This window comes from Dendrobates tinctorius, unplaced genomic scaffold (genome assembly GCF_039654945.1).
Source record: "Dendrobates tinctorius isolate UK_male_01 unplaced genomic scaffold, ASM3965494v1 ptg000468l, whole genome shotgun sequence".
NCBI classification, from domain to species: domain Eukaryota; kingdom Metazoa; phylum Chordata; class Amphibia; order Anura; family Dendrobatidae; genus Dendrobates; species Dendrobates tinctorius.
Window position 1 is genome coordinate 595,601 of NW_027362130.1, and position 19,546 is coordinate 615,146.

The 19,546-nt window shown below is 52.2% G+C and overlaps 1 protein-coding gene across 11 annotated transcripts in view; it reads right to left on the reverse strand.

Annotated features, from left to right (window-relative positions):
• The window catches only part of CELF3 (CUGBP Elav-like family member 3), a 138,136-nt gene that overhangs the window by 54,688 nt on the left and 63,902 nt on the right, over positions 1-19,546 (reverse strand). For 6 of the 11 annotated variants that reach the window (XR_012227609.1, XM_073564653.1, XM_073564651.1 and 3 more), the window contains exon 1: positions 1,626-2,070. Coding sequence is in view for 10 of the 11 variants with exons in the window: in XM_073564653.1 (XP_073420754.1) it covers positions 1,626-1,919 (294 nt within the window). In the remaining variant the exon portion in view is untranslated. Of the gene's footprint in view, positions 1-1,625; positions 2,071-19,340; positions 19,424-19,546 lie in introns of those variants that run through there. The other 5 variants (XM_073564661.1, XM_073564660.1, XM_073564657.1 and 2 more) reach the window with 1 other exon arrangement.

The window sequence follows — 19,546 nt, forward strand, 5'->3', positions numbered from 1 at the left end:
AAAGTAAAAAAAGTTCACTTTGTGCTTTTAATACCGCCAGATCCAACACTGGATCATGACAGTACCCCCTCCTTAATGAGGGGCCTCTGGACCCTCAAGACCACCCCTCATTAGGGAAACACCTACAGCGGGGACGCCCAGATCCTGAGTTCACCCCACCATTACCTGACACTTCAGGTTTATGACAAACGCACCGCTGGTATTGGCAATACATGTTCATTTTGGAGGCACCACTCATCTCCACAGCGCCGACCTGGGGAACGAGATTATGTATGTGTATGTATGCTAAGAGCTGATCAGACTCCACAACACATTTCCAAGATGTTTTTTGGTGGGACCCATACATGCTCGTTCACACACAGGTCCGGACCTGAACGTTTATTGCACACATACATTTGGCATTTTTTTGGTGAACTCACTCTGGACTTGACAACAAAGGCGTCCCCCTGTGTCACCACACTCACACCCCCACTATTCACCAAGGGATCACCACCCTCCAACCCTCTTCACCATGAGGTCTGCGCCCCCCAGGGTTGGTTTAATGGCGAGGGTTGAGATTTGTCCCTACTCCCCCACAGCACACCAGCTGCTCACACCAGGAGGAGAAGGAACGCATATGGAGGAAATATACACTCACTGGCCGCCTCCACACGGCCAGGAGGGGCGGCTTCTACGGTGGTATTTGAAGATTTGGCGTAAACCCCGCGGACTCTACATCAGTCTGCTCATCACTGGAACGCACCCCTTCACCTCGGGGAACACCAAGCAGCTCCGTGGGGCACCATTCCTCCCACCTGCCTGGGTACGCCCACGTGCATGAGCAAGTCCCGCTCCCCAGCAGCGACTCCAGGGGCTTTTGCCAGACCCGCAATTTGCCAAAGCCGCCATTTTATTTTTTTTTTTTTATTTTATTTTCTGGTTAGCTGAGCAGAGGCCCCAGACCCTGATAACTGCTGCTGCAGCGGCTCTAACACACCATGCCGCTCCCCACTCACCTCAGTGAGGCCCGGCAGCAATTACTAACAGGTCTCCACATGGCCAAGGCTCACCAGAAAAAAAAACTGTATGGCCTGTGATAATGTCATGATCACGTGTGTCAGGACGCAGATGATACCGCAAGGCGAACCCATAACACACGTGACCCTGGATACACCGCCTCCAGTGGGGCGCATTTAAATAATAAAAACGTGCAGGTGGATACGCCGCCTCCACCTGGCGAATTTAGGTATTACACGTTATACATACAATAATCAAATAATAAAGGGGGAACCTGGGAAACTTTAACAATGGTGGGCCCTGCAATAGGGAAAAGGGAATTGGAGACCTCATGAGCTCCCCTGAGCCAGTGTCCCTGCACTCCTAACGTTCCCTATGCCGGTTTCGCACCGGGCGCCGCACGCGTACCTCAACGCCCTAGCTCGCCCTGACCCTAAACCCTCACTAGGGAATGGGTCGGTGCGGAGACTAATCCCACCACTGCACTAATAACACACATGAGGAAAGAGACAATACAGGGGAAACACCACTTAGCTTTGCTCTGTTGCGTGCGCTCCTAGCAACAGAGCCCTCCACCTGAGTGCATCTTCTCCTCCACCTGGATCCATCACCATAACAGGATCCTTCACCTTAGTGCAGCCTTGGAGCAGAGTCCAACACCAGTTGCAGCTGCTTAGTACCAGAGTCCCAAGGAAGTGTTCAGCTTCTGCCACGAAGTCAAGCATGCTTGAGTCCAGCTCAGCGGCCAAGTCCCACATGGTGAGTGCCACTCTCCATAGTAGCCACTCCACCAGACCATGCAGACACTTCCCGCTGACTCCATCACTGCGACCCCACCACGCCATGCCAGCCCTTCGTCCAGACACCATAGCTGCAACACGTCCCCCCTGGCTAAGCTGCGCAGGACTCCTCACCAGCTCCATCCTTCCTCCAGGCTCTCCAAAAACAGAGTGAACACAAACTCACAATATCACAGGCAGTGATTGCACACCTCTAGCACACCTTTATAGGGTGTCACACCTGATACCTAATTAAGTGCACAAAAACCCAAAGTGCAATACCACAACCACCACCGGGGACAGTCAAAACACCTTTGAACTTAACCAAAGTAAAAAAAGTTCACTTTGTGCTTTTAATACCGCCAGATCCAACACTGGATCATGACACCAATAAGGAGAAGGTATTCTGGGAAAAAGGGAGGTTGTACCGGTAGACAGTTCCCTGTAAACCCCAACAGGAGTGGTTGATGGAGAGACAGGTTGAGGGGTGTTTTTATGAATTGTACATGAGATTCCACTCGCTGGACACTTGGGGGTCAGCAAAACTAAGGTACTGTCTCAACACTTCTATTGGCCCAAAATGGAGACAAATGTAACAAACTACTGCTGCTCCTGTATCACATGTCATAGAGTGGGAAAGTCAGGACCTGTTCCCAAGGCTCCCCTGATCTCTTTGCCAGTGATAGAGCCTTTCCAGAGGATTGCTGTGGACATTGTGGGACCACTGGTCATACCAAGCAGCTATGGAAAGTGTTACATCCTTACTGTGGTAGACTATGCTACCCGGTGTCCAGAGGCAGTGGCTTTATCCTCAACTAGGTCGGATAAGGTGGTGGATGCCATGTTGGCCATCTTTTCCGGAGTAGGATTTCCAAGGGAGATGCTTACCTACCAGGGGGCTCAATTTATCTCGCCTAATGGTGGCTCTCTGTAAGAAAATGAAGGTGCAGCGTCTGGAATTGAGCGCGTATCACCCCCAAAACAATGGTTTGTGTGAGCGCTTCAATGGTACCCTCAAACAGATGCTAAAAATGCTGGTTGAGACCCAGGGACGCGACTGGGAGCGGTACCTCCCACACCTGCTATTTGCTTACCGAGAGGTTCCGCAGGCCTCCACGGGGTTTTCCCCCTACGAGCTCCTGTACGGCAGGCGAGTCTGGGGACCTCTTGGGTTGGTAAGGGAATCCTGGGAAGAAGAGCCGAGCCCTTCAGAAGTGTCCATCATGTAGTATGTCATGCACTTCCGTGACAAGCTGCAGACCTTGAAGCAGTTGGTGCTTGACAAAATGGTGCAGGCCCAGGCTGACCAGAAGCAGTGGTACGACCAGAACGCACAGGAGCGGACCTACCAGATGGGTCAGAAGGTGTGGGAGTTGGTCCCGGTACCAAAAGATAAGCTTCAGGCGGCATGGGAAGGCCCGTACGTTGTAGACCAACATCTCAACCCAGTCACCTACGTGGTCACTCTTGACCACGCTTGGTGTAGGTTATAAGGCGGTCCACGTCAATATGATGAAGGCTCATCAAGAACATAGAGCCGGTGTCCTACCGGTCTGCAACCTGCCCAAGGATGGGGAGGAAGACCCCCTCCTGGACATGCTGGACCAGCCTTTCAGGCGACTTCTTATCCTAGAAGCAGTTCCCTGACTAACCTGAGGGTAAGGGGGCGCCAGAGAGCTGCAAATTCCTAATGGGAACTGAAAATGGAAACAAAAATTAGGTTACCTTGAGAAGCTGATGCATCAGGTGACCATTTCAAGGATGCTGGGAGTGGTCACTACCCACATCAGCTGACCTAACAACACTGCAGTTACAACAGATTGCCAGCGGGGGAAAACTGACATAAAAGCTACATTTAAAACAGTGAGTGGTACCAGACTTGCCACAAATCCAAAAATGGATCGTGACACCATGCTTTGTGTGGCACACACAGACACAATGCAAAAATTGAGTCAACTCCTCCCCTTTTAATCTGGTTTCAGGTGTTATTGTCATATTGCCCACAATTGTTACTTGCCACAAGTGAATGTGAACGAGCATCACATACTTGACACAAAGTTGTATATCCACAATTTTGGAAAGGTGCCAAAAATTTTGTCCCGTCCTTTTTTGGGGTTTTGTGTGTAATTATGTCCAACTTGCCATTTTTTCCTTTGTTTTCTGTTTTTCCAATACACAAAAAGGAAATAAATGTGTGTATAACAAAATGTGTAATTGCAATAATTTTTCTGGGAGAAATACTTCATTTTCTGGAACAATTTAAAGGATGCCAAAACTTTCTACCATGACTGTATACGGCGACACAGATGTGGCAGAAACAGGTATATATGGCAGCACAGATGTGGCTGGGACCGGTGTGTATGGCGGTACAGATGTGGCTGGGAGAGACGGGTGTGTACTGCGGCACAGATGTGGCTGGGACGGGTGTTACAGCGGAACAGATGTCGCTGGGATGAGTATGTACGGCGGCATAGATGTCGTTGGGACAAGTGTGTACGATGGCACCAATGTGGCAGGGACGAGAGTGTACAGCGGCACAGATGTGGCAGGTACGGATTTATATGGCGTCACAGATGTGGCAGGGACGACTCTACACACACAGATGTGGCAGTGAGGGGTGTATACGGCGGCACAGATGTGGCAGGGACAAGTGTATACTGTGGCACAGATGTGGTTGGGAAGGATGTGTACTTCGGCACAGATGTGGCTGGGAAGGGTGTGTACTGCGGCACAGATGTGGCTGGAAATAATGTGTACTGCGGCACAGATGTGGCTGGGAATGATGTGTACTGTGTCACAGATGTGCCTGGGAAGGGTGTGTACTGCAGCACAGATTGGGCTGGGAGTGGTGTTAATGGCGGCACAGATGTGGCTGAGAAGGGTATGTACGGCGGCACAGATGTGGCTGGGACGGATGTGTACTATGACACAGATGTGGCTGTGAAGGGTGTGTACTGCGGCACAGATGTGGCTGGGATGAGTGTGTACTGAGGCACAGATGTGGCTGTGACAGGTGTGTCCGGCGGCACAGATGTGGCTGGGACGGGTGTGTACTGCAGCACAGATGTGGATGGGACGGGTATGTACTGCGGCATCGATGTGGTTGGGATGGGTGGTACGGCAGCACCGATGTGGCAAGGAAGGGTGTATACGACGACACAGATGTGGCTGTGACAGGTGTGTACTGCGGCACAGATGTGACTGGGACGGGTGTGTACAGTGGCACAGATGTGGCTGGGATGGGGGTGTACTGCGGCAGAGATATGGCTGGGAAGGGTCTCTACTGTGGCACAGATGTGGCTGGGAAGGGTCTCTACTGTGGCACAGATGTGGCTGGGAAGGGTGTGTACGGTGGCACAGATGTGACTGGGACAGGTGTGCAATGTGACACAGATGTGGCTGGGACGGTTGTGTACTGCTGCACAGATGTGGTTGGAATGGGTGTATACGACGGCACAGATGTGACAGGAACAGGTGAGTACTGCGGGACAGATGTGGCTGGGACGGGTGGTACGTCAGCAGAGATGTGGCTAGGATAGGTGTGTACTGCGGCACAGATGTGGCTGGGAAGGGTGTGTAGTGCGGCACAGATGTGGCAGGGACGGTTGTGTACTGTGTCACAGATGTGGCAGGGACAGCTGTGTACTGCTGCACAGATGTGGATGGGAAGGGTATGTAAGATGGCACAGATGTGGCTGGGATGGATGTGTACAGCAGCACAGTTGTGGCTGGGACAGATGTGTTCCACGACAGATGTGGCTGTGGAAGGGTATGTACTGCGGCACAGATGTGGCTGGGACGGGTATGTATTGCGGCACAGATATGGCTGGGACGAGTGTGTACTGCGGCACAGATGTGGCTGGGACGGGTGTGTACTGCAGCACAGATGTGGCTGGGACAGGTGGTACGGCAGCACCGATGTGGCAAGGATGGGTGTCTACGACGGCACAGATGTGGCTGGGATGGGAGTATACTGCGGCACAGATGTGGCTGGGAACAGTGTGTACTGTGGCACAGAAGTGGCTGGGACAGGTGTGTACTGCAGCACCAATGTGGTTGTGGCGGGTGGTATGGCGGCACCGATGTGGCAAGGATTGGGGTCTACAACGGCACAGATGTGGCTGGGATGGGGGTGTACTGTGGCACAAAGGTGGCTGGGAAAGGTGTGTACGGCGGTACAGATGTGACTGGGAAGGGTGTGTAGTGTGGCACAGATGTGGCGGGGAAGGTTGAGTACTGCAGCACAGATGTGGCAGGGACAGTAGTGTACTGCTGCACAGATGTGGCTGGGAAGGGTTTGTACAGCAGCAAAGATGTGATTGGATCGGTTGTGTACTGCGGCACAGATGTGGCTGGGAAGGGTGTGTACTGTGGCACAGATATGGCTGGGAAGGGTGTGTACGACAGCACAGATGTGGCTGGGAAGGGTGTGTACGGTGGCACAGATGTGACTGGGATGGGTGTGTAATGCGGCACAGATGTGGCTGGGACGGGTGTGTACTGCGACACAGATGTGCCTGGGACGGGTGGTATGACAGAACCGATGTGGCAAGGATGTGTGTCTAAAACGGCACAGATGTGGCTGGGATGGGGGTGTACTGTGGCACAGATGTGGCTGGAATGGGTGTGTACTGCGGCACAGATGTGGCTGGGATGGGTGTGTACTGCTGCACAGATGTAGATGGGAAAGGTATGTACAGCGGCACAGATGTGGCTGGGACGGATGTGTACTATGGCACAGATGTGGCTGGGAAGGGTGTGTACGGTGGCACAGATGTGACTGGGATAGGTGTGCAGTGTGGCACAGATGTGGCAGGGACGGTTGTGTACTGCGGCACAGATGTGGCTGGGACGGGTGTGTACTGCGGCACAGATGTGCCTGGGACGGGTGGTATGACAGAACCGATGTGGCAAGGATGTGTGTCTAAAACGGCACAGATGTGGCTGGGATGGGGGTGTACTTTGGCACAGATGTGGCTGGGAAGGGTGTGTACTGTGGCACAGATGTGGCTGGGAAGGGTGTGTACGGCGGCACTGATGTGACTGGGATGGGTGTGTACTGCGGCACAGATGTGGTTGGGATGGGTGTGTACTGCGGCACAGATGTGGCTGCGAAGGGTGTGTACTGTGGCACAGATGTGGCTGGGAAGGGTGTGTACGGTGGCACTGATGTGGCTGGGATGGGTGTGTACTGCGGCACAGATGTGGTTGGGATGGGTGTGTACTGCGGCACAGATGTGGCTGGGATGGGTGTGTACGGCGGCACAGATGTGGCTGGGATGGGTGTGTACTGCGGCACAGATGTGGTTGGGATGGGTGTGTACTGCGGCACAGATGTGGCAGGGACAGTTGTGTACTGCGTCACAGATGTGGCAGGGACAGCTGCGTCACAGATGTGGATAGGAAAAGTATGTACAGCGGCACAGATGTGGCTGGGACGGATGTGTACTATGGCACAGATGTGGCTGGGAAGGGTGTGTACGGTGGCACAGATGTGACTGGAATGGGTGTGCAGTGCGGCACAGATGTGGCAGGGACGGTTGTGTACTGCAGCACAGATTTGGCTGGGACAGGTGTGTAGTACAGCACAGATGTGGCAGGGACAGTAGTGTACTGCATCACAGATGTGTCAGGGACAGCTGTGTACTGGTGCACAGATGTGGATGGGATGGGTGTGTACAGCGGCACAGATGTGGCAGGGACGAATGTGTACTACGACACAGATGTGGCTGTGAAGGGTATGTACTGCGGCACAGATGTGGCTGGGACGGGTGAAATGGCTGGGATGGGTGGTACGGCGGCACCGATGTGGCAAGGATGGGTGTCTACGACAGCACAGATGTGGTTGGGATGGGGGTATACTGCGGAACAGATGTGGCTGGGAAGGGTGTGTACTGCAGCAGAAATGTGGCTGGGACGGGTATGTACTGTGGCACCGATGTGGTTGGGACGGGTGGTACGGTGGCACCGATGTGGCAAGGATGGGTGTCCACAACGGCACACATGTGGCTGGGATGGGGGTGTACTGTGGCACAGATGTGGCTGGGAAGGGTGTGTATGGCGGCACAGATGTGACTGGGATGGTAGTGTACTGCGACACAGATGTGGCTGGGACTGGTGTGTACTGCGGCACAGATATGCCTGGGACGGGTGTGCTGTGGCACAATTGTGACTGGGAAGGGTGTGTATTGCAGCACAGATGTGTTAGGGACAGCTGTGTACTGCTGCACAGATGTGGCTGGGACGGGTGTGTACAGCGGCACAGATGTGGCTGGGAAAGGATGTGTACGGCGGTACAAATGTGATTGGAACGGTAGTCTACTGCGGCACAGATGTGGCTGGGAAGGGTGTGTACTGTGGCACAGATGTGACTGGGAAGGGTGTGTACTGTGGTACAGATGTGACTGGGATGGGTGTGTTCTGCGGCACAGATGTGCCTCGGACGGGTATGTACTGCGGCACAGATGTGGCTGGGACATGTGTGTAGTGCGGCACAGATGTGGCAGGGACAGGTGTGTACTGCCGCACAGATGTGGATGGGACGGTGTGTACGGCGCCACAGATGTGACTGGGACAGTAGTGTACCGCAGCACAGATGCGGCTTGGAAGGGTGTGTACTGCGGCACAGATGTGGCTGGGACGGGTGTGTACTGCAGCACAGATGTGGCTGGGAAAGGGTGTGTACTGCAGCACAGATATGGCTGGGAAAGGGTGTGTACGGCGGCACAGATGTGATAGGAACTTTTGTGTACTGTGGCACAGATGTGACTGGGATGGGTTGTTTTCTGTGGCACAGATGTGCCTGGGACGGGAATGTACTGTGGTACAGATGTGGCTGGGAAGGGTGTGCAGTGCGGCACAGATGTGGCAGGGACAGTTGTGTACTGCTGCACAGATGTGGTTGGGACAGGTGTGTACAGCGGCACAGATGTGACTGGGACAGTAGTATACTGCGGCACCGATGTGGCTTGGAAGGGAGTGTACTGCGGCACAGATGTGGCTGGGACGGGTGTGTAGTGCGGTACAGATGTGACAGGGACGGTTGAGTACTGCAGCACAGATGTGGCAGGGACAGTTGTGAACTGCTGCATAGATGTGGCTGGGAAGAGTGTGTACGGTGGCACAGATATGATTGGAACGGGTGTGTACTGTGGCACAGATGTGGCTGGGAAGGGTGTGTACAGCGGCAAAGATGTGACTGGGATGGGTGTGTACTGCGGCACAGATGTGCTGGGACAGGTGTGTACTGCGGCACAGATGTGCCTGGGACAGGTGTGTACTGCGGCACAGATGTGCCTGGGACAGGTATGTACTGTGGTCCAGATGTGGCTGGGAAGGGTGTGCAGTGCGGCACAGATGTGGCAGGGACGGTTGTGTACTGCGGCACAGATGTGGCTGGGACAGGTGTGTAGTGCGGCACAGATGTGGCAGGGACAGGTGTGTACTGCTGCACAGATGTGGCTGGGACGGTGTGTACGGTGGCACAGATGTGACTGGGACGGTAGTGTACTGCAGCAGAGATGTGGCTTGGAAGGGTGTGTACTGCGGCACAGATGTGGCTGGGAAGGGTGTGTACGGTGGCACAGATGTGACTGGGACGGTAGTGTACTGCGGCACAGATGTGGCCGGGACAGGTGTGTAGTGGCACAGATGTGGCAGGGACAGGTGTGTACTGCTGCACAGATGTGGCTGGGACGGTAGTGTACTGCAGCACAGATGTTGCTGGGAAGGGTGTGTAGTGTGGCACAGATGTGGCTGGGACGGGTGTGTACAGCAGCACAGATGTGGCTGGGAAAGGGTGTGTACGGCGGCACAGATGTGATCGGAACGATTGTGTACTGTGGCACAGATGTGGTTGGGAAGGGTGTGTACTGTGGTACAGATGTGGCTGGGAAGGGTGTGCAGTGCGGCACAGATGTGGCAGGGATGGTTGTGTGCTGCGGCACAGATGTGGCTGGGACAGGTGTGTACTGCTGCATAGATGTGGCAGGGACAGGTGTGAACTGCTGCACAGATGTGGCTGGGACGGGTGTGTACAGAGGCACAGATGTGACTGGGACAGTAGTATACTGCAGCACCGATGTGGCTTGGAAGGGAGTGTACTGCGGCACAGATGTGACTGGGACGGGTGTGTAATGTGGCAGAGATGTGGCTGGGAAGGGTGTGTAGTGCGGCACAGATGTGGCTGGGACGGTTGTGTACGGCGGCACAGATGTGGCTGGGAAGGGTGTGTAGTGCGGCACAGATGTGGCTGGGAAGGGTGTGTAGTGCGGCACAGATGTGGCTGGGAAGGGTGTGTACGGCGGCACAGATGTGGCTGGGAAGGGTGTGTAGTGCGGCACAGATGTGGCTGGGAAGGGTGTGTAGTGCGGCACAGATGTGGCTGGGAAGGGTGTGTACGGCGGCACAGATGTGGCTGGGAAGGGTGTGTAGTGTGGCACAGAAGATGTAGCAGGGTTGACGTCTGAGGTCTGTACCGGTTTGGGGAGATTTTGGACTTGTAAGGCTGTGGGGGTGGCACAAAAGAATCCTGTTATTCACAACATGAATAAACTGTTGCATCTATATAGCACTCTAGGGGTTACCCGGTGGTCCTCAGGCTGCGAGGAAACTTGTTGCCATGGTACCCGGTTCTCTATCCATTCAGCACAGTTGCTAGGTGACCAATGTTACCACCAGCAATGGATGCTGTGCTGAAGATCCAACATGACAATGGTGGCCATGGGCTGAAGGGGATGGGGTGAGGAGAATGTGTAAATGTCTACATCTCCTATTCTTCATCGCAAATTCTAGTATGATCCCCTGAAACACGCAGAGATGGTCAAGGCACATCATTCACAAAGAGCCAGATGTAACTAAGGATACCAAGGATCACGTTCCTTAGCAACTTCCCACTCACTCCGATTTATCCTTACGGTTGCCTGGTAACCACAGTGACATCATCACTTCTCCATGTAAACAATGGAAGGAGGGGGATGGAGCCGGGAGGGGACAGAGGGAAGGCTTTAATAACCGGTTCATGTTCAGAATGTGACACCGCATATCCGCAGCAGGTGATCATGGATGGTACCAGTCTCTTGGGGAGCCACCACCATACCCCTATCATTTACAGCGCTGGGTACAGGGAGTGGGCATACATTCTGTCGCACCACTGAAAATAAAGGCATCTGTCAGGCGTCGGCTTGCGTTGATTGGTTGCTGGTTACCCCTTGTGCCCTGGCACCACTAATTGTGAGATGGTGATGCTCTCCCGTCCCCCAATAAGCCAAATGCTAAAAAATGCAAATACCCAGCGGTTCGGACTCTTGCCCCATGCGGTGCAGGCTTATTATACAGCGCCACCATGCGGAACAAGGATATCGGCAGGGGGGACTCAGCAGTCAAGTGACATTGACTGGGTAAGCTACACAGGGGCCCTCACTAGAAGCCTCAGAGGACACCAGATCGGGCCCTTAGATCAGAAGCCAGCTGTGTGCCGATTCCTCCTCTAATCTCCAGCACAAAATCCCTGAGCCACCGCTAATCCCAGGATTATCCAATCATGTCGTAATCCCCCACACGGCATGCTGTGTGCATTCGGGGATTACCAGACCCTGACTCAAAGCCCAGCAGATAATGTGCAAAAGTGGGGTGAATCATCCACAGTGGAGAGCAAACTCTCAGCAGCAGAGTAAGGTCAGCAGCCGTGACATCATCATCATCACGAGCACCAGCGTGAGGTCAGTGGCCGTGACATCATCATCACCCTGAGCAACAGCGAGGTCAGCGGCCGTGACATCATCATCCTCACGAGCAGCAATGTGAGGTCAGCGGCCGTGACATCATCATCACAAGCAGCAGCGTAAGGTCAGCGGCCGTGACGTCATCATAACTGGGAGCAGAAGCGTGAGGTCAGGGGCCGTGACAGCATCATCACCACAAGCTGCATCGTGAGGTCAGTGGCCTTGACAGCATCATAACCACAAGCAGCAGCTTAAGGTCAGTGGCTATGACATCATCATCACCACGAGAACCAGCATGAGGTCAGTGGACAGGACATCATCTTTGCAAGCAGCAGCGAGAGGTCAGCAGCCGTGACATCATCATCATTGTGAGCAGCAGCGTGACGTCAGTGGCCGTTATATCATCAGCATTGCGAGCAACAGCATCAGATCAGCAGCTGTGATATCATCATTATTATTGCAAGCAGCAGCGCGAGGACAGTGGCCGTGACATCACCATCATTGCGAGCAGCAGCGTGATGTCAGCGGCTGTAACATCATCTTCATTCCGACCAGCAGCGTGAGGTCAACGGCCGTGACATCATCATCATTGCGAGCAGTAGCATGAGGTCAGCGGCAGTGACATCATCATTATTGCGAGAAGCAACGTGAGGTCAACGGCCGTGACATCATCAAGACGCTCCAATCAATGTCTCCTACCCTGATCCTCCACAGGATTGACACTCCAGTTTTCCAGCAGCTTCCAAATGAATCCTGGGAGTTACATTTCTGTCCATCGGAGCAGCAGGTTGCTAAGCAACTGATGGTGCCGAACCGCCAATCACAGAGCAAAAGATAATACAGTATTTACAGCACATAATGTCCCAGAGAAAAATAAAGATTTTGGTTAATCCGCCGCTGATGTAACCGCAAATCCCAAATATTATCCGCTAGGACTCCCAATGTGGCGAGCCTCAATGTCTATGAGAGCTGGCAGCAACACGTGACCCCCAGGTTATATTCAGAGTGCAAGATGAGCACGTAGATAGCATCGCAGCTCCGCCCCTACCCTCGGGTGTGTGTCGCAGCACTGACCCTACCCACGGGTGAGCGTCGCAGCACTGACCCTACCCACAGGTGAGCATCGCAGCACTAACCCTACCCTTGAGTGAGCGTTGCAGATCCGTCCCTACCCACGTGTGAGCGTTGCAGCACTGACTCTACACACGAGTGAGCGTCGCAGCACTGACTCTACCCACAGATGAACATTGCAGCCACACCCTCACCCACAGGTTGGCTTTGTTGCTCCGCCCCTACCCACAGGTGAGCGTCACAGCGCCTCCTCTACCCGTACGTCAGCGTCTCAGCTACACCCTCACCCAGAGGTGAGCGTCGCAGCTCCACACCTACAAACAGGTGAGCGTCGCAGCTCCACACCTATAAACAGGTGAGCGTTGCAGCGCCTTCCCTACCCATACGTGAGTCGCAGCTACACCCTCACTCACAGGTGAGCGTAGCATCTCCGCCCCTACCCACAGGTGAGCATCACATCTCTGCCCCTACCCACAGGTGAGTCTTGCATCTTTTCCCCTACCCACTGGTGAGTGTCACAGCTCCGCCCTACAGACAGGTGAGCATCACAGCTCCGCCCTACACACAGGTGAGTATTAGTTACACCCCTACCCACAAGTGAGCTTCGCAGCTCTGCTCCTACCCACAGGTGAGCGTCGCAGCTCCGCCCCTACCCACAGGTAAGTGTCGCAGCCCTGACGCTACCCACAGGTGAGCATCGCAGCGCCTCCCCTACCCATATGTGAGTGTCGCAGCTCCATCCCTACCCACAGGTGAGCGTCACAGCTCAGCCCCTACCCACAGGTGAGCATCACAGTGCCTCCCAAACCCGTATGTCACCGTCGCAGCTCCACTCTCACCCACAGGTGAGCATCGCAGCACCTTCCCTACCCACACGCGAGTCGCAGCTACACCCTCACACACAGGTGAGTGGTGCATCTCTGCTCCTATTCACAGGTGAGCGTCGCAGCTCTGCCACTACCCACGGGTAAGTGTCGCAGCACTGACGCTACCCGCAGGTGAGCATCGCAGCCCCTCCCCTACTTATATGTGTGCGTCGCAGCTCCATCCCTACCCACAGATGAGCGTCGCAGTTACACCCTCACATACAGGTGAGAGTTGCAGCTCTGCTCCTTCCCACAGGTGAGCGTTGCAGCTCTGCTCCTACCCACAGGTGAGCGTGGCAGCTTTGCTCCTACCCACAGGTGAGCGTGGCAGCTCTGCTCCTACCCACAGGTGAGCGTGGCAGCTCTGCTCCCACCCACAATTGAGCGTTGCAGCTCTGCTCCTACCCACAGGTGAGCGTTGCAGTTCTGTTCCTACCCACAGGTGAGCATCGCAGTTCTGCTCCTACCCACAGGTGAGCGTTGCAGCTCTGCTCCTACCCACAGGTGAGTGTTGCAGTTCTGTTCCTACCCACAGGTGAGCATCGCAGTTCTGCTCCTACCTACAGGTGAGCGTTGCAGCTCTGCTCCTACCCACAGGTGAGCGTTGCAGCTCTGCTCCTACCCACAGGTGAGCGTTGCAGCTCTGCTCCTACCCAAAGGTGAGCGTTGTAGCTCTGCTCCTACCCACAGGTGAGAGTTGCAGCTCTGCTCCTACCCACAGGTCAACGTCGCAGCTCTGCTCCTACTCACAGGTGAGAGTTGCAGCTCTGTTCCTACCCACAGGTGAGCGTTGCAGCTCTGCTCCTACCCACAGGTGAGAGTTGCAGCTCTGTTCCTACCCACAGGTGAGCGTGGCAGCTCTGCTCCTACCCACAGTTGAGCGTTACAGCTCTGCTCTTACCCACAGGTGAGCGTTTCAGCTCTGCTCCTACCGACAGGTGAGCGTTGCAGCTCTGCTCCTACCTACAGGTGAGAGTTGCAGCTCTGCTCCTATCCACAGGTGAGCGTTGCAGCTCTGCTCCTACCCACAGGTGAGCGTTGCAGCTCTGCTCCTACCCACAGGTGACCATACACAGCTGAACAACACATCTGCTCACTTACCCACACAAAGGTGAGGAACTGAACTCGGACCCCAAAGCAGTGAGTAATGCAGCTCCCCCGCTACACACACAAACAGGTGAAAAATTCAACTCCGCCCCCACACCAGTGAGAAATGCAGCTCCTCCCTCACACACAGGGGAGAAATTCAGCTCTTCCCTCACACTAGTGAGAAACGCAGCTCCGATGCTTTGGGGCTGGCCAATGGAATGGGGAATATTTCATGACTGAAGCATTTTTCGGTTTTGCATTTTCGTTTTTCGCTCCCCTTATTCTCAGAGCCATAACTTTTTTATTTTTTTATTTTTCCATCAATATGGCCATGTGAGGGCTTATGTTTTGCAGGACGAGTTGTAATTTTGAACGACACCATTGGTTTTACCATGTCGTGTACTAGAAAGCGGGAAAAAAATTCCAAGTGCGGTGAAATTGCAAAAACACTTGCTTTTGTTTGGCTTTTTTACTAGGTTCACTAAATGCTAAAACTGACCTCCCATTATGATTCTCCAGGTCATTACGAATTCATAAACAGGTTCTTCTTTATCTAAGTGGTGAAAAAAAATTCCAAACTTTGTTAAAAAAAATAAATTGCGCCATTTTCCGAGACCCGTAGTGTCTCCAATTTCGTGATCTCGGGTTGGGTGAGGGCTTATTTTTTGTGCGCTGAGCTGATGCTTTTAATGATACCATTTTAGTGCAGCTATGATGTTTTGATCGCTCGTTATTGCATTTTAATGCAATGTCGCAGCAACAAAAAAACGTAATTCTGGCGTTTTGACTTTTTTTCCCGTTATGCCGTTTAGCGATCTGGTTAATCCTTTTTTTTATTGATAGATCGGGCGATTCTGAACGCGGCGATACCTAATATGTGTATGTTTGACTTTGTTTTTATTGTTTTATTTTGGGCGAAAAGGGGGTGATTTAAACTTTTATATTTTTTATTTTTATCATTGTTTAAAACGTTTTTTTTTTAATTTTGGCATGCTTCAATAGCCTCCATGGGCTCAATCGGCTCAGCTACATAGAGGCGATGATCTGATTGCCTCTATATAGCAGAATTACTCACTTGCTATGAGCGCCAACCAGTGTTGCTCACAGCAAGCTGACACTGACAACCTTAGACGTGTCCAGGAGTCCTCTAGCTGTCATGGCCCCAGATAATGCTGCACAGTGACTGGCCCCAGATAATGCTGCACAGTGTGTGGCCCCAGATAATGCTGCAGTGAGTGGCCCTAGATAATGCTGCACAGTGAGTGACCCCAGATAATGCTGCACAGTGTGTGGCCCCAGATAATGCTGCACAGTGAGTGGCCCCAATTTTGCTGCACAGAGTGTAGCCCCAGATAATGAGGACAGTAAGTGGCCCCATCATGTTGCTGCTGCTGCTGCTGCCGCTGCCTCCGTAACAAAAAAAAAAAACTGTATACTCACCTCCTGCTGCCCGCTGCTCATCAGCGTTGCCGGCTCTGGAACAGGGACAAGTGGATATGGCATATGGATCCCCCGTTCATACTCACCCCCTCCTGGCGCTCGTCTCTGCAGCGCAGCCCCTGCTTGTTCCATGTTCTCGGCGCCGCTGTGCTCTTCCTGCTTCAGTGGTCACGTGGTACCGCTCATTAGAGTCATAAATATGTGCATATTCATGAGTTTAATGAGCGATACCACGTGACCACTGAAGCAGGAAGAGCAGGGGCGCTGAGAACATGGAGCAAGCAGGGGGGCTGCAGAGAAGAGCCAGGAGGGGGTAAGATCACTGACACCCCCGATCCTTCTCCCCCTCCGACACCCCCGGTATATGACTCGTGTATAAGCCAAGAGAGGGACTTTCAGCCCCAAAAAATGGGCTGAAAATCTTGGCTTATACATTAGTATACACGGTACCACCCAGCTACCATATACCAGACCTCACACCGAAGGCTACTCCACCAATATACCACTCAGCTACCATATACCAGACCTTACACAGCCAGCTACTCCACCAATAAACCACCCAACTACCATATACCAGACCTTACACCACCAGCTATTCTACCAATATACCACCCAGCTAGAATATACCAGACCTCCACCAATATACCACCCAGCTACTATATACCAGACTTTACACCGCCAGCTATTCCACCAATATAACACCCAGCTACCATATACCAGACCTTACACTGCCAGCTACTCCACCAATATACCAAGCTACCATATCCCAGACTTTACACCGCCATCTATTTCACCAATATACCACCCAGCTACCATATACCAGACCTCACACCAACAGCTACTCCACCAATATACCACTCAGCTACCATATACCAGACCTTACACCGCCAGCTACCATATACCAGACCTTACATAGCCAGCTACCCTACCAATATACCACCCACCTACAATATACCAGACCCTACACCGCCAGCTACTTGACCAATATACCACCCAGCTACCATATACCAGACCCTAGACCGACAGCTACTCCACCAATATACCACCCAGCTACAACATACCAGACCTTACACTGCCACCTAATCCACCAATGTACCACCCAGCTAGCATATACCAGACATTACAAAGCCAGCTACTCCACCAATATACCATCCACCCACCATATACCAGACTTTACACTGCCAGATGCTCCACCAATGTACCACCCAGCTACCATATACCAGCCCTCACACCGCAAGCTACTCATCAATATACTACCCAGCTACCATAAACCAGAGCTTACAATGCCAGCTTCTCCACTAAAATACCACCCAACCACCATATACCAGACCTTACACCACCAGATACTCCACCAATATACCACTCAGCCACCATATGCCAGATTTTACACTGCCAGCTACTCCACAAATATACCACCAAGCTACAATATACCAGACCTTACACAGCCAGCTACTTCACCAATAAACCACCCAGCTAACATATACCAGACCATACGCTGCCAGAAACTCCACCAATATAGAACCCAGCTAGCATATACCAGACCTTACACCACCAAGAATACCACCAATAAACCACCCAGCTACCATATACCAGATTTTACATAGCCAGTTACTTCACCAATACACCGCCCAGCTAAAATATACCAGACCTTACACTACCAGCTACTCCACCAATATACCAAGCTACCATATCTCAGACTTTACACCGCCAGCTATTTCACCAATATACCACCCAGCTACCATATACCAGACCTCACACCAACAGCTACTCCACCAATATACCACTCAGCTATCATATACCAGACCTTACACCACCAGCTACCTTATACCAGACTTACATGTACATAGACAGCTACTCCACCAATATACCACCCAGCTACAATATACCAGACCTTACACCGCCAGCTACTTCACCAATATACCACCCAGCTACCATATACCAGACCTTAGACCGACAGCTACTCCACCAATATACCACCCTGCTACCATATACCAGACCTTACACCACCAGATACTTCACCAATATACCACCCAGCTACCACATGCCAGACATTACACCGCCAGCTACCCCACCAATATACCACCCACCTACAATATACCAGACCTTACACTGCCAGCTACCTCAATTATATTCGACACAGCACCCACAGGACTAGACATGGCTTAATTCGTCAGCATTTTCAAGATTTCTGCTTGCTGTCAGTAAATGAAAACAGTTTGCCTATATTCAAAGAAACATCTGACTAATATGCATCTAGGATGAAAAATGTTCTCATTCACTGACTGTAAGCAAAAATGTTGATATTGTCCAGAAATTGAACTTTACATTGTATCATAAACCTACAGAATGTTTTATCATATACTGTCTCATATCACCTTAATTACCTGCAGTGTATATAACTGTCCCTAATACCTGCAGAACATCTAAATGTCTCTAATATTTGCAGAGCATCTCACAGGTTCTATTACCTGCAGAGCATCTCACATATCCTATTACCTGCAGAACATCTCACATGTCCATTTACCAGCAGAGTATCTCACTGTCCCTAATTCCTGCAGAGTATCTCACTGTCCCTAATTCCTGCAGAATATCTCACATGTCCTATTACCAGCAGAGTATCTCACTGTCCCTAATTCCTGCAGAGTATCTCACTGTCCCTAATTCCTGCAGAGTATCTCACTGTCCCTAATTCCTGCACAGTAGTATCTCACTGTCCCTAATTCCTGCCGAATATCTCACATGTCCTATTACCAGCAGAGTATCTCACTGTCCCTAATTCCTGCAGAGTATCTCAATGTCCCTAATTCCTGCAGAGTATCTCACAGGTCCAATTACCTGCACAGCATCTCACCCACTGTACCCAATTTCTGCAGAGCATCTCACAGGTTCTATTACATGCAGAGCATCTCACTCTACCTAATACTTGCAGAATATCTCACTCTACCTAATACTTGCAGAATATCTCACTCTACCTAATACTTGCAGAATATCTCACTGCCCCTTATACATGCAGAGTATCTCAAGGGTCCTCTTACCTGCAGAGCATTTCACTGTCCCTAATACCTGCAGAGCATCTCACTTTCTCCAAAAAACTGCAGCGCATCTGACATACAGCAGCTCGGTAGGGCATGAGTTGTTCCTTGCCCTCGCCCTGCTACCCCTCATCCCTGGCATTTCCGGATGTCTACTCCCTCCCAGGTGGGACTAATCCAAGGAATCATCACCTGTGGTACAGTGTCACCAGAGACATCAGCTCCCCGGCCTTGACACTTCCACAGGCGGTTGCTAATTAGAACCATCTATTTATAATCTGCCTGCAGTCCACAGCTTGAAATGATGCCACAGAAACCTCCTTCCCCTGTTGCATTGGAACTTACCCCGGGCAGGGTCTTCTGCTCATGGAGGGCACTTTGGGCTTTTAGCGCAGACTCCCTGGCACAGTACGTTAAGAAGGCGCATCCTGCAAGACACAATCAAAGTGAACGGTTACATACGGAATAATTGAAGTGGTACTGTGCAGTGTATATATACAGAACAGGAGGAGTGGTACTGTGCAGTGTATAAATACAGGACAGGAGGAGTG